The sequence below is a fragment of the Limulus polyphemus genome, unplaced genomic scaffold, assembly GCF_000517525.1.
Source record: "Limulus polyphemus unplaced genomic scaffold, Limulus_polyphemus-2.1.2 Scaffold9561, whole genome shotgun sequence".
NCBI lineage: Eukaryota > Metazoa > Arthropoda > Merostomata > Xiphosura > Limulidae > Limulus > Limulus polyphemus.
In genome coordinates, this window is record NW_013675171.1 from 1 (window position 1) to 15350 (window position 15350).

A 15350-nucleotide genomic window follows, 5' to 3' on the forward strand; every position below is an offset into this window, starting at 1 on the left:
TTTCCAGTCTCCTGAGGCTGACGCAATAGTATACGTAGAAACATGTAGAGTGTATGAGATTGTTTCCAGTCTCCTGAGGCTGACGCAATAGTATACGTAGAAACATGTAGAGTGTATGAGATTGTTTCCAGTCTCCTGAGGCTGACTCAATAGTATACGTAGAAACATGTAGAGTGTATGAGATTGTTTCCAGTCTCCTGAGGCTGACGCAGTAGTATACGTCGAAACATGTAGAGTGTATGAGATTGTTTCATCGTTGTTTTTTTACCACTTTTTTATCCTGTTCAGTAAGTTATTGCATTTTAGTAATTTGGATATTGGAATCAATCTCTTTTTTTATGGAATTGTGTAGAAAATAATCGTTGTTTTTTTTAAATTGTGAGTTTTTAAGATTGAACATTACACACGTGCCAAAACATTAAAAAAAAATAGTGATAATGTTATAGTGAGGCCATTTTTATACCAACCAACACTGTACATCTGTTAATTAAGCTTTACCATATAAATCACATTACTAAAGTCATTTTAATAAGAATAAACTCTGACTAAATATTTATTTTCAACTAATCTATTCTTCACTCAACTCAGAATAACAAACAATCAAAACATTTAAATAACATTAATAGTAATTATGTTTATTAAATTACTCATAACCCACTGATGAAGAAGAAGACCTATAGCTACCCCAAGGGGGAGGGAGGTGTTCATACCCACATATCCAAATGGTACCAGAGGACATTTCCAAGTTCTCCCCACCAGCTTGTGAGTGAGGGTGTGAGCATAGTTTCAAACAAGGGATAACAAGGAGGGCCAGGAACACAGAAGTTGATGCCACATTCAGGTTTAGTGACCTTGATAATCTAATTTTAGACCCCATTATGCCCGGTTTACCCAGTGTGAGCACAGTTTCAAACAAGGGATAACAAGGAGGGCCAGGAACACAGAAGTCGATGCCACATTCAGGTTTAGTGACCTTGATAATCTAATTTTAGACCCCATTATGCCCGGTTTACCCAGTGTGAGCACGGTTTCAAACAAGGGATAACAATGAGGGCCAGGAACACAGAAGTCGATGCCACATTCAGGTTCAGTGACCTTGATAATCTAATTTCAGACCCAATTATGCCCGGTTTACCCAGTGTGAGCACGGTTTCAAACAAGGGATAACAATGAGGGCCAGGAACACAGAAGTCGATGCCACATTCAGGTTTAGTGACCTTGATAATCTAATTTTAGACCCCATTATGCCCGGTTTACCCACCTAGAACGTTTTAACCCCTTTTGATAGAGGGCTATACCATGTAGATAAGGACACACCCGAGCCACCCAAAGTCTACCTGTTAAGTTTGGTCCTGATACTTCCAGAATTGTTAGAGAAGTTAGCTGGACATACAAAACTACAAGCTGAATAAAGATATGATATGTTTTTATTGTTTTGTCTAGAGTTTTCACGTCACTTGATGTGAGTGTGGCTTGATAACTAATAGTTTCTTTAAAAATATATTTGTGAAATTAAGCCTATCGTGGAACATATATAAGTTGAAGAATTTATAGTCTAAAAAATAAAACGCTTTTGTTACCATCAAGTAGAATGAAATTTGAATTCTTATTTTTCACCAAATAATTCAAAAGTCAACAATAGAAACCGTTTCAACAAAAATCAAATCCAGTTTCAAGATGACGACATTTGCTCAAAGCGAGATCGAAAATTTAGTGCAAATAATGAAAAATTTAAGGTGATCAAAAAGAAGGAAATAACAAATTAAAAGAAGATCGAGAAGAAAGGGGTAGAAAATTAAAAAGTCAGGAATTTAAGAGAGGAATCGCAAGAACGAGGTTAAGATTTACAGAAGAATTACTACGAAAAAACTTATTAACATCAACGACAAGATCAAGGAAGCCATAATGTACAGAAGGATTAAAACAACAAGATTTAAGAAGCCATTGGAAATGTACAAAAGGACTATAATAACAACATCAATGAATTAGAAGAATATCATCGCCATGATAAAACATAGAGAAACTGAACTGATAGATGCAAGTAACAATACAGCTACACTTTTCTCTGCATCTTATTAAATAATTCCACCCTCAAACACCATTAAATGAATTATGGAATAGGATAAACCATAAACCATTAAAGCTCTAAATAAATTAGTAAAACCGTTATCTAGGATTTATGAAATCGTTAGATCAAATAATATAGAAAAGTTATCTTTAAAGTCTAGAAGAACTTGAAGCCTTAATTAGACAACTCTTTACACAGAATGAAAGAAGGTGTTTCAATACAAATTAAAAGATGTTGCCAGGAATTATTGTGGAAAATTTGGATATTACATCCGAAACTGTTATAAATCAAGGAGACTATATTCTGTGTATGAGAATATTCCACCTGTTCCAAGTGAGATAGATAAGAAGTGCATAATTTATGGCTCAACTATATGTCCGAAAGCTTATAACGCTAAAAGCTGAGTCTCGATACCCGTGGTGGGCACAACACAGGTAGCCTATTTTGTAGCTTTGTGCTTAACTACAAACAAACAAACAAAAAGCATTATTTATAAAAATTAGTCCATGAGTCAATGGGTTCTTTGACTAGAAGTCTTGAAATCATGCAGATCGAAAATAGCTCTACAGCTATGTTGATCGACGTGGAAACTTGAAATAGGAAACTTGACTACGGAGATGAAGGAAGAAAATGGATTAACGTGAACAGCAAGTATCATAAAGTTACAGCAAGGGGAAGTTGGAAGTCATCCCCACCATAGGAAGTTGATCTATATGACATGATGTGTGTATAATTGACATTGAAGAAGAGTGTATATTTGGAATTAACTTCATGTGGAAACGTAAAGATAAGGTTAGACTTGCATCAAATAGTTTCATGGTCTGTAACCGAGAAATTCTGGTCGACTACATGACAAATACAGTAACAGAGACTGAACTTCCAGTAAAAATGATGGAAACACATAGTAACAGAGACAGTCAGCCTGTAAAGTCCAACAGAACAAAATTCATAAACACAAATGGTCCAAGCCAAACCTCATTCATCATGATTTTCAAAGGAGAATGGTTAGCTTCAAAACAGAATGTGACAAAGATAAATCAAACTGTTGACGAACACACGGCTCCTGTCGAGACCACTTCCAGAGTGTCACCAGAGATGAAGCCATAGTGGATTCTCTCAAACACCTACCCAGAAAGAACTACCCTAGTAATAAGACTGCAAATGTTGATAAAAAATAAGAGGTTATCCCATCTTTATACTATAAGTCACTAACAACAGTGACGAATGGACAGTTTATGGGATAGGAAACGAATTAAAAATGGAGATTTTATTTTCTTAGTCAAAATTATATTTGTCATTTTTCATACAATTAATGAATATAGTGTCTATATTTGTAAATATTAATGCTGTTAATCGTGAAGAATTACTTTATTCTTAGTTAGGAAAGTTTAAATTTAATGTACCATCGTTTTTTGTTGTTGTTATTTTTTTATTTTTTGTAATAGAGTTGTTCAAGGGATTTCGTTATCCATAGAAGGGTCAGTATAGGCTGTTTTTATTAACTTGGACATCTGAATTGTTTTGACTAGAGGAAATTTTTAACTATACATGACGAGTGCAAGACTTAATATCTGGAATTTTATTGATAGTCAAGGAAACGATATTAATTATATAAAACATATGTTAGTCCAAATTAGAAAACATCGTTAAATTATTATTGATCCAGGCAGTTAGTTAATTCAGCGCTGCAGATTTTCACTTTGTTTTCAATGACGTAATAAAGATACATGAAGTACCGTATACATAAGTGAAAGTTAGCAAGTTGGAATTTCTATTGAGACGTTACAGGGCTTCACATGGTCTGGTGGTTAAGGTGCTCCACTTGCAATCTGCGGGTCGCGGGATCGAAATTCGCCCTTTCAGCCGTGAGGGTGTTTTAATGTGTCAGTCTATTCATTGGCAAAGAGTAGCTCAAGAGTTGGTGGTGGGTAGTGATGACTAATCTTCTTTCCTAATATTCTATCATTAAAAAATTCGGGACGGCTTGCGTAATTAATCCTCGAATAGTTTTGAGCGCAGTACAATAACAACTCAGTCGTTATTTATTTGTGAACGTAGGACTACCTTAGGTATGTGGAACTTATAGTTGGTGAAATAAAACACTTTCGCTTTCATTAAAGGGACTGGACTTTGCGTTTTATTTTCACTGAATAATCCAAAAGAGCCAGCCCAACAATAGGAACTTTTGTCAATTAATTATTATTTTTTCACTATTTTTCAGTTATAATTAGTTTTCCATTCGTTTATTTTGCCTTCTTAAACTTAGATATCATGATTTTACATTTATTTTATATTTAAGTCTTGTGATTATGAATAATCTTTTTCATTGTGATTGAACAATCAAAATTAATTATGCGAAATCTCAAATGCCTGATATTTATTAATATATTTTTATTGCCAATTTTCTGTTTAATTTTCAAGTACTTTGCTATTTCATAGAGGGCACTACAGCTTTAGATAAATAATATTCAGAGTTTAAGAAATGGCGACTGAAGGTTTGCGCAAATTAAAGTATTCGATTCAAAAATGCTCCAGTTTTTCATCGTGCTACGTACCTGAGTATGGGTTTACATTTAAATGTCTTCAGCTTAAAATCATATTGTCAAATTAAGCTCTTATGATAAATAAGCTTTAGTATAAGTTCGTTATGTGTAATTTACGTAATTTTTAAATTAGGCTAATGGCATAACGTTATACCTACATTATACTGTTTTTTACTTTTAGGCTGAAGTTAAACTTGAGTAAAATACAAAAATTAGACTAAAGATGGTGTGCCAATAAATTATATTCTTATTTTTCTGCAATTTTAAATAAAACAGGATGAAAATTATGTACTTAGAATTTAGATGAATAATCTATCGACCAATCCACCATAACTTGCATATGATAAGGGAATGAAGGAAAAAGATTATGATTAATTAGGTAGATCTATTGATGACCTAAACATTAAATATTGACCACCTGAGAAATTAAGTGACAAGTCTCATTTCTGTTTCACACGTCAACACTATAGTCAAAAGAAAATAATTTCAATAAATTGGGTTTGACATGCCCATTGGGGTCGTTTCTGATTATCAATATTATACGTAGTGACTAAATGCTTGGCAGATTGATAGGTCTTCCAAATACTTAGACCAAAAATTTGAATTATCATGAGCTACGATCACCTCTCAGTCTCACTTGACTCAGAGTAATAGTAAATTATGAGACTGATTTGTCTTCATGCTCGATGAAATGATCTCAATAAAACTTTTGCACTGGAAAAATAAATATTGATTGTCATTGTTGTTTAGTGTTTTTTGCGACAAATTGCTGGGAATAATCCACAAAATGCTAGATACGTGGTAATCCATAATTTCATGATCATAAATAGGGTTATTTATATGTATAATATATATATATATATAATTTTGTTATTAATTTTTGAAATTATTATTAGTATTATTTTCATTATTGTTTTTGTATGTCAAATATTCAAATTCTTGGGCTGCTGGATATGTGGTATTTGAAAGATTTTTCCTGGCTGCTGGGTACCTGTAATTATTATATGTGAAAGGAGTGGTTTATTGACGATGTGTGGTGATATAAATTCAGCAAGTTTTTAAACTGCCTACATTGTGAAAGGAGTTGTTTATTGATGATGTGTGGTGATATAAATTCAGCAAGTTTTTAAACTGCCGTACATTGTGAAAGGAGTTGTTTATTGACGATGTGTGGTGATATAAATTCAGCAAGTTTTTAAACTGCCGTACATTGTGAAAGGAGTTGTTTATTGACGATGTGTGGTGATATAAATTTAGCAAGTTTTTAAACTGCCGTACATTGTGAAAGGAGTGGTTTTTCGACGATGTGTGGTAATATAAATTCAGCAAGTTTTTAAACTGCCATACATTCTTTCTACTATAGACATATTCATGTGTTAGTAACACTTACTATTATGGCCTAAAACACAACTGGTCACTACAACCAGGATTGAAATACAAAAACAAATGATAGTAGGAAGCATCTTGCCTACTCTTACACGTGCGGAGACTGTAAGGCCTCCTATATTGGTGAAACCAAAGATCACCTTAAAGTACGAGCGTGTGAACACATGGGCATATCTATAAAAACTGGAAGAAATGTTACAAACCCACCCAACTGCACTATCTATCAACACAATATAGAAACAGGACATCAGATTTTTCTGTCAAACTATAAAACTCTCTCAGTAGCCAAGCATGATACTGAACTTCTTATAAAAAAAACATTATACATAAAAACTCTTCTCTTGTCACTAAATAACACACAGTCTTCACTGGATTTAAACCTATTCTAACTATTTCACTTGTGCCTCAGTCTTCATTTTCTTGTGTTATATTTGTATTTTCAAATTGTTTATTTCTTATGTTTATCATAGTTCTATTGTAATTACAAATATTGCTTGTTTGTTTTGTACCTCTAGATTACTGATGATGGACTTTTGATAATTCCGTTTGTGTTTTGCTTTATCATTAAGTTACGTTTTCCGAAAAATGAGTTGATTACAAAAACAAATTTATTTAACAGTGACAACTACAGAAATCCAAAATGAAACTTTCAAGCAATTGGAATATAAGGTTTATCAAAACATAGTTAATAAATGTGTGTCTGGCCAGGACTTGATACTAATGTTAATAAACAATACGACATAAATATCAAGGTTAGTAATTATTTCAATAAATAAGGAAATTGGGAAAAAGATTGAAATAATTATTAACCTTGATATTTATGTTGTATCGTTTATTAACGTAAGTATCAAGTCCGGTTAAGACACATATTTATTAACTATGTTTTGATAAACTTTATATTCCAATTGTTTGAAAGTTTTGTTTTGGATGTCTGTGGTTGTTACAGTTCAGTAGACTTGTTTTTTGTGTTTCAACCCTGGTTGTAGTAGCTGTTTCTTTTTTAGACCATTACATTGGTGCCCAAACAGAGACTTTTTCATATAGGGTATTTGAGATTTGAGTGGATTGTTTTTCAGTTCAGTTTTGAGTGATTAATTCAGCAATGATTTAAGTTTAGTTAAATATAAGTTAACTTGAAACAGAACTGTTACTATGGAAGTTAGCAAAGCTTTTGTGTCAAGTTTGAAGCAGTCTGTGTCAGTATTGATGGAACAGGTGCAGATGTGTTCCGCAGTGAAGACTAGACCAGTCGGACCTTGGTCTGAAAGTGATGGTAACTCTGGATAACTTTTGGCTGATTGCACTGTATAGCACCAATGATGAATCTTTCAAGTGTGTACATTATCAACTGTCAATGTTAGGTTATGTGCCTGCCATGGTTGTAATGGGTGATGGTAACTGGATAAATTTAAACTGATTCCACTCTCTAGCACCAGTGATGCATCCAACACGTATCTTGCAGATGTAATGACTGTCAACTGCTAGGACATTGGTAATAAATAGCATTGTGGACCAATGTTCTGCTGTACTTAGTCGTATTTTGTCTCATTGGAATAGGTTTTATCAAGCAAAACAAAGCTACCCTAAACTTTTTTGTTCTTGAATTAAATATGCCATCTGTTAGGCATCACTCCGAGGCTGAAAAAGTACCAATCAAAGAAGTACAGTGTTCACACTTGAAGAGTAAAGATTGCAAACAGTTAAAACAACTTTGAATTAAAATATGCAGATATTTTTAACAATAAGCCTGACCTAACAGATTTGTCTGAACATAGTATTGTAACCACTAGTGAAAAGCCAGTGTTTAGTAAAACTTGTTGCTATTCTCCCACCAAATTAATGCTATATGACCAAGTGAATGAAATGCCCTGTGATGGGCTAATTGAGCCTTCCACTTCTATTTTACCAACATCACATTATGTTACATATAAATTAAACATACTAAAAGGTTTCACTGAGTTCTTAAACCTGTAGCGACTAAGAAAGTGAGGGCTTCCCTTTGCTGAGTACTGTTATCATGTATGGTGTCTTTAAACCTGTAGCGACTAAGAAAGTGAGGTCTTCCCGTTACTGACTACCGTTATCATGTCTGGTGTAAGAAAGTGAGGCCTTCCCTTTACTGACTACTGTTATCATGTCTGGTGTTTTTAAAATACATAAGATTTAGATAAAATATTACTATAAGTAGCAAGGTGGATGCTGAACTGACGTAGACTGTGACTTTTTTTTTTATTATATATATGTACAGAGACGTAACTTGTTAATAGCCTTACTTAATATCTTAAGATAATATGAACATACAACCATGTTAATTACCTGAGGCATGTTCCACTACACTTGATCTGTTTGGTATCCTTAAATTGGCTTGTGACCATCTCAGGGCAGATCTCGGATATCCTTGTTTAGACCATCTCGGGCAGATCTCGGATATCCTTGTTTAGACCATCTCAGGGCAGATCTCGGATATCCTTGTTTAGACCATCTCAGGGCAGATCTCGGATATCCTTGTTTAGACCATCTCAGGGCAGATCTCGGATATTCTTGTTGGACCATCTCAGGGAAGATCTTGGATATCCTTGTTTAGACCATCTCAGGGCAGATCTCGGTTATCCTTGTTTGGACCGTCTCAGGGAAGATCTTGGATATCCTTGTTTGGACCATCTCAGGGCAGATCTCGGATATCCTTGTTTGGAGCATCTCAGGGCAGATCTCGGATATCCTTGTTTGGACCGTCTCAAGGCAGATCTCGGATATCCTTGTTTGGACCATCTCAGGGAAGATATCCTTGTTTGCAACAAAGACAAATTGATGAACACTAGTTGATCTTTCCAGCTAAGATCCTCATAATGAACAGTGTAGATAACACCCAAGTTTGAAAATCTTAACTGATTATGTAAGAACATTAGAAGGTGGGTATATAGCTGTTTTTTAACACACAGCGTCTGTTTATCAACATCAATTTTGGTAAATAAGTAATATTAACTTTTCTTCAGAGCAAGCTAGAAACTTAGAATAAAACTAAAAATCAACTTTTTGTAAAATCACTAATATTACACTTATGTAAAACCATTCTTGATGTTATCAAATTATTTATTAAAACCAAATTAGGTTCGTGTGAGTTTATAAGCATGGTGGATTACATTTTACCAAAACAAAACTTACCTGTAGCTCGTAAATTTAAAATACAAACCAGTAAACATCTTTTTTGTGGTAAACTTCACATTTAAAATTATCATCGCTATTATGAAATACAAATCAGGATCTTTAGAAAATAGTCATCTGTATACCTCCAGTAATATAATAGTTTAAAAGATGACATTTCTCCCACCAGTTTTCTTGAAAATGCAGAAAAAGATTTCCCAAAGGAGTCAATTTAGCTACACAGTCAGACAGATCAAAAAAGTTTACCATTACGTAAAAGTATAAATCCTTTGCAGTACAATTCATTACCTTCAAAATTACAGTTTGTAATGAATAATTTGTTTATTAAAAAGAAATTAACACTTTATTATGTTGCTTATTGCACAAGGTTGTTGTTAGTAACAAAGGAAACTCAACAACAATTAGTATCAAACTTTAAATTTTGAATTTCATTAAATGATTTAAAACCTGTGTTATTAAAAACATTTAAAGCTGTTTCACTCTAATATTACTAAAAGACACTCCAGATCTTGACCAGATAAGTTGTGAAAGAAGTCACTGCAGAAACTACTTGGAATGTAGAAGATAACCTTGAAATTTTCATTTACTGGTTATACTAATTCTAAACCTAGAGCTAAGCCTTGAATGTTAATCAAAGCATAGGTTTAATAACCAAAACCAAGTATTTTGAAGAAATAAGATGCTAACTCATCAGTAAAGCATATGTAGACTGACAAGATGTAATAAGTGAAATGTACAGTTGTCTTTGTTTTCCTCAGTTCTGTAATTATGAGTTTTACAAAGTGCTGACAGTTTCAGGTGTTGATTGTATGAAGTATATTTAATATAATGTCATATAACAATCAGAGTAGCTATACGCTTAAGAATGAAACTTAAAAATCAACCTAACAATAAGTATAGATGATTAAATATGTTTCTACGTATAACATTGTAGTGCATTGTTTTGTCAGTTGAGTTCCTATAGGGTTGTAATCCAAATAAAATCTCTTGAGGTCTAATGAGTTTTGAATATTTAGGTCAGTACTAAATACATGTATTAAGCTAACAATGCAAAGCAGTCTTTATAATCAAAGTATAATAATAAACAGTAAACCAAAATATAATATTGTTGTGTATCTGCTTGTTCGATAATTCCCGGTAGAAATTCTTTCCGAGAAACTTCAGAGATACAAGTCCTTTCTTGGTTAAACCAGTTTATTCTTCCTCAATACAAACTTTTAGCACACAGTAATTTCACAATCAATATGTTTCTCATCACTTTAAACTTAACTACTTTTATAATACACACTATAAATGACAGCGATTCACAATCTCGATAACAAAACACACACTAGCTCGAAACAGAATCGTAAATTACCCAGAACTCTCTTCATTCATTACCGCAGGCTTTCTCTGCCAGGCTTATATACTAACAAAGAGGCTTCGACAAAGATCGAGGAGTTCCCTAATAATTCGAGAAACTCATTCACACATGTGCTACCAGCGTGACTTCCGCTGTCATAACAATATAGTGACATTTGATATATAAAGTAGTAAAAACAATACAATTAATCAAAGAAACAGGAGTATACCTCACTTAAATAATACGGAAACACCAGCTGTTAGCTTGAACTATTATTGTAGATAAAATATGTTTACAAAATGTAAACCTGTTTTTTTCTTCACTTCTCCCTAGTGTTTTGAAAGATGTCCATTCCATTCTGTGAATTGTTTTGTCACAGCTAAACAGGTTTTGTAATAAAATAACATGGACATTTAGACAGGGCTGCTGTACTAAGTATGACAAGATAAATAAAAAAATTGGGAATTTAAAAACCTGCAAATAGGGATCATAAAAAGTAAGGAAATGTGATCCCTATTATGAACATTATCATGGTTTTTGATCATTATATAAATATTTTGAAGTTATCAGTTGCACTAATATATATAAAAAAAATTTAGCTTTTATGAATAGGAAGTAATGTATTTTTTAATTATATTTTTAGAAATATTTTGATTGATAAACCAAATGATCAGTCATCAAGATGGTCCTCAGACTCAAACAACCCTCCACAGGTAAGGAAACACCTGTCTGTTGGAACCTTATATAACAATGTTTGACATCTGACAGCATAAGAAACATAATGTTGAATTCTTATCTCTGCACCTAACGTATTAGAGTTGATAAGGTAATCAGAAGGAATGATAAGGGTTTGTTTAAATGTTGTAGAGTTCCAGAAACATAGATCTTATGTTTCTATGATACAATTCTGTAGGCTGTTGCAGTTTTTATTAAAATAATTTGTCAAATTTAATAGATCTGTTTAGTACATTTTTAGTGCTGTTAATATAAATTGGTATTTTAAAGCATTAAGTCTCTCTGATGGTGCAATGATATGTAAATTTACTAGTAATCCTTCAAACTTAACTACAGTCGTTATTAATGTGTTAAATAACTGTAAAACCAGAGGAAAAAAGAGTGTTATACAATAGGTGTTTTCTGAAAATTATCACAATACAATATTTGGTTTATTAGAAGTCAGAAAAATGGTATATGTATATAATTTATAGTATGAATAAAAGCCTTCAATAGGGGGTGTTTCCAACATTTCATATAAATCATTTAGATATACTGTGAAATTTGAATTTAAATAGTTATATATGTGTGTGTCAGTAAAACAATTTTTCTGGCTATGCTACTAATAGAAACTTTATAAAATTGTGATTTTTTTTTATCTTAAGACTGGTTTATTGAACATTTTCAATAGATTCACTAAATAATAACCTTTTACAGCATTTACTTAATTTGAATAAAACTTCCACAGAATTGTAGCAACATAAGATTCATAAGTCAAGTACCAGGGATATATTGCATGTAAATACATTATACTATGTCATTTAATAATTTAAGCTTAAATGTTAACTTGCTGTTAGGGTAATTTGGTGATGATGTGCAATTAAGTAATAGATATTATATATTTCAAATGGTAACAAAATATTTTATAAAAAAATCCTATTTGGTGACATTTATTGAAACTGCTAAACAGATTCTTATTATTTGAGTACATTCAAGTTAAGTAAATCATCAGCACGTTGCAAATTAATTTCAATAAATATTTTTGCTGTTGTAGTGTTTCATTCAAAGAAAATATGTTGCTACATTGTTAAAGACTTACTGAACTAATGTCATATCAGTCGTAAATAAACTTTAATCAGAGAGCATGAACAACAAAAGTCGAGTTCTGGTACAAAACATTATTTTATAAAGTCAATCTAATGATATACCATTTTTAACTGTTTTCTACCAGGTCGTGAATGATCCTTCCCCTGTGTATCTTGGTAAAGTTTGTTTTAAGATTAAAAGAAATTAAACAGCAAATTGTACTTTATTCATCAAGTTTGAGAAGGCTACGTGTTTCTACTCTGAAGATCAAAGTGACTCAGATATCCATTAAATCAGTTAAATTATAAATAATATTTATTTAAACATCCCAGTAACATAAATACTTTTTTTTACATCTAATTTCAGAAAAAACTGGTAAATTTAAGTATTGTAATAGGATTACTTATGCATCTTTCCTGTTTTTAACCTTTTCACAGTTCCTGATCCTGAAACTGGAGCAACCAGCAATAGTACAGTCAATAACCTTTGGAAAGTATGAAAAAACACACGTCTGTAATCTTAAAAAGTTTAAGGTTTTTGGAAGCATGAAAGAAGATAACATGATTGAGCTGCTTGATAGGTAAGATTATCAAGATTTTGCATGATACTTCCTAGGTTTGACTCCTAGAACCTGTAATTAAAAACAAATTATATGTAAGTGCTGTTACATATAAATTTTTTGGCACTTTTTATTACATTTTCTTAAAATGATTTTTATTACTTATAAACATAGCATGTTAACCCTATAATATTTGTTACTATTTCTTTAACTTTATATAAGGACAGCAATAAACCACTTGGTTCTTGGCTTCCTTGCATACCCACCTATACGAGAAAGCAAACATAAAATCTCCTATAACCTGCTGGCCTCCACTACTGTTGATGGCAAATCATCCTGCTAATGTTGACTTAATTAACTTGAGCCTAGCGTATCTTTCACAGATCTTTGAGAGAAGAAAGCAAGCATGCATTTGGTTAGAATAGTCAGTAGGGTAAATAGGGATACGAATAAGATTACACTATCCAGAGGAAGAGGTGAAGGATGAAAGTGATTGAACGTAGGAGACAATCAAAAGTATCCACCCCTAGTGACAGGAAAAGTTTAAGTTAATCTATCAATTTAAATTATTTCATGGACTTTAAAAAGGTTAATTGTGTTGCACTCTTGGTTTCAGAGCCAAAGCTCTGAGCTACTTATACCTCCCGCCACGAAAAGTAATTGTTAAGCATTTCAGTCAGGCTAAGAGTCAATCAAAAGTAATGTATGGTAAATCTACATTTTTATTTTTTAAGTTACGTCACACTTAGAAATGTGATTAATTCCTAACAATTTAAGTTGAATATCCTGCTTGTAAAATCAAATTTGGCATCAACATTATTCGTGCCTGTTCTCCCCTCATTTCAGTGCCTGCTGTAAACGGGAGACAGGCGAACACTCGGGCAGACACCACGGTTCACAGTATATATATATAGGTTATTAAAGGATGCAATCTTTATTATGCACAAAAGAGCTAATAATATAAGGAAGGATAGGTCAGAGGGGCTAATTGATAAGTACAGTGGCTTGATAAGGCATTTAAAGATAGGGACATAACTTAATTCTGTTGAGGATACTGCCAAGACTTAACTGGGGGGAGAAGATTCTGAGTATGTCACTAGGGCTGAATGCTAGGCTTAGATTAATATGTGAAGAGAAGCAAAAAAAATTGGTAATTTTAAAGAATGACAAGGTTTCTATACCCAAGGGTTTTGAAAGAGCTTAAAGATTGGATATGTGGACCACTTTCTAATTTGTTTTTTTTTGTAGGTCCTTAAAATGCTATGTTATTCTACATGATTATGTACACATAATGTGTTAAATTGACCATGTTTAATTATAAAATTACATTTTTTGTGTCACTAATCTTTTACTGCTGATAAGATATAATTACATTGTTTGTATGAAATTCTTTATATCAAGTAATTTGTCTACTCAGACTGCAGCTGACTCCTGTAATGTAGACTTTTGTTTCTATAATTCCAGAGAACTTCAAATCTATTTTAGTCTCACTCTGTGTATAATTACAATAGGGTTATTCATAAATATTGTGTAATAAGTTCTTACATGTGTTTTATATTAACAGTGGATTGAGAAATGACCATCTTCCTGAGACGTTTTGTCTGAAACACACCGTTAGTGGTCACATGTTTCCATGTCGTTATATAAAAGTAGGTAAGTTGGTCATGTTACATAAAGTTTAATCTCATACATACAGTATTATCATAACTTCATTTAAAAAGGTTTCTTAAAATAAAAATATATTTTGTCCAGGTAGTTGTATATGAAGTATGCAGAGGTGGGAGTTTTTAATATGTAGGTGGTTTTATGTCTGGACTGTAGTTGAACTGTGTGGGAGTTTTAATATGTAGGTGGTTTTATGTCTGGACCGTAGTTGAACTGCTGCAGTTAATGTATCGGAGATGATAAACACCTAATTGATAACAGTGTGGACCAAATGACACAGTTTAACATAAATATTAATATGTAGTATGTATGGCAAAGTGTAAAGTAAACATTAATATGTATCCTGTATGGCAAAGTGTAAAGTAAACATTAATATGTAGCCTGTATGGCAAAGTGTAAAGTAAACATTAATATGTGGTCTGTATGGCAAAGTGTAAAGTAAACATTAATATGTAGCCTGTATGGCAAATTGTAAAGTAAACATTAATATGTAGTCTGTATGGCAAAATGTAAAGTAAACATTAATATGTAGCCTGTATGGCAAAGTGTAAAGTAAACATTAATATGTAGTCTGTATGGCAAAGTGTAAAGTAAACATTAATATGTAGCCTGTATAGCAAAGTGTAAAGTAAACATTAATGTGTAGTCTGTATGGCAAAGTGTAAAGTAAACATTAATATGTAGCCTGTATAGCAAAGTGTAAAGTAAACATTAATGTGTAGTCTGTATGGCAAAGTGTAAAGTAAACATTAATATGTAGCCTGTATAGCAAAGTGTAAAGTAAACATTAATGTGTAGTCTGTATGGCAAAGTGTAAAGTAAACA

The 15350-nt window shown here is 32.5% G+C and overlaps 1 protein-coding gene across 1 annotated transcript in view; it reads left to right on the forward strand.

Moving 5' to 3' along the window:
* Positions 1-4526: 4526 nt before the first annotated feature.
* Positions 4527-15350, forward strand: part of LOC106475980 (muskelin-like) — a gene marked incomplete at its 3' end in the record, with an annotated part of 16583 nt that continues 5759 nt past the window's right edge. The window contains exons 1-4 of the mRNA XM_013936656.2: positions 4527-4627; positions 11145-11214; positions 12739-12881; positions 14425-14513. Coding sequence (XP_013792110.2) covers positions 4551-4627; positions 11145-11214; positions 12739-12881; positions 14425-14513 — 379 coding nt within the window. The remainder of the gene's footprint in view (positions 4628-11144; positions 11215-12738; positions 12882-14424; positions 14514-15350) is intronic.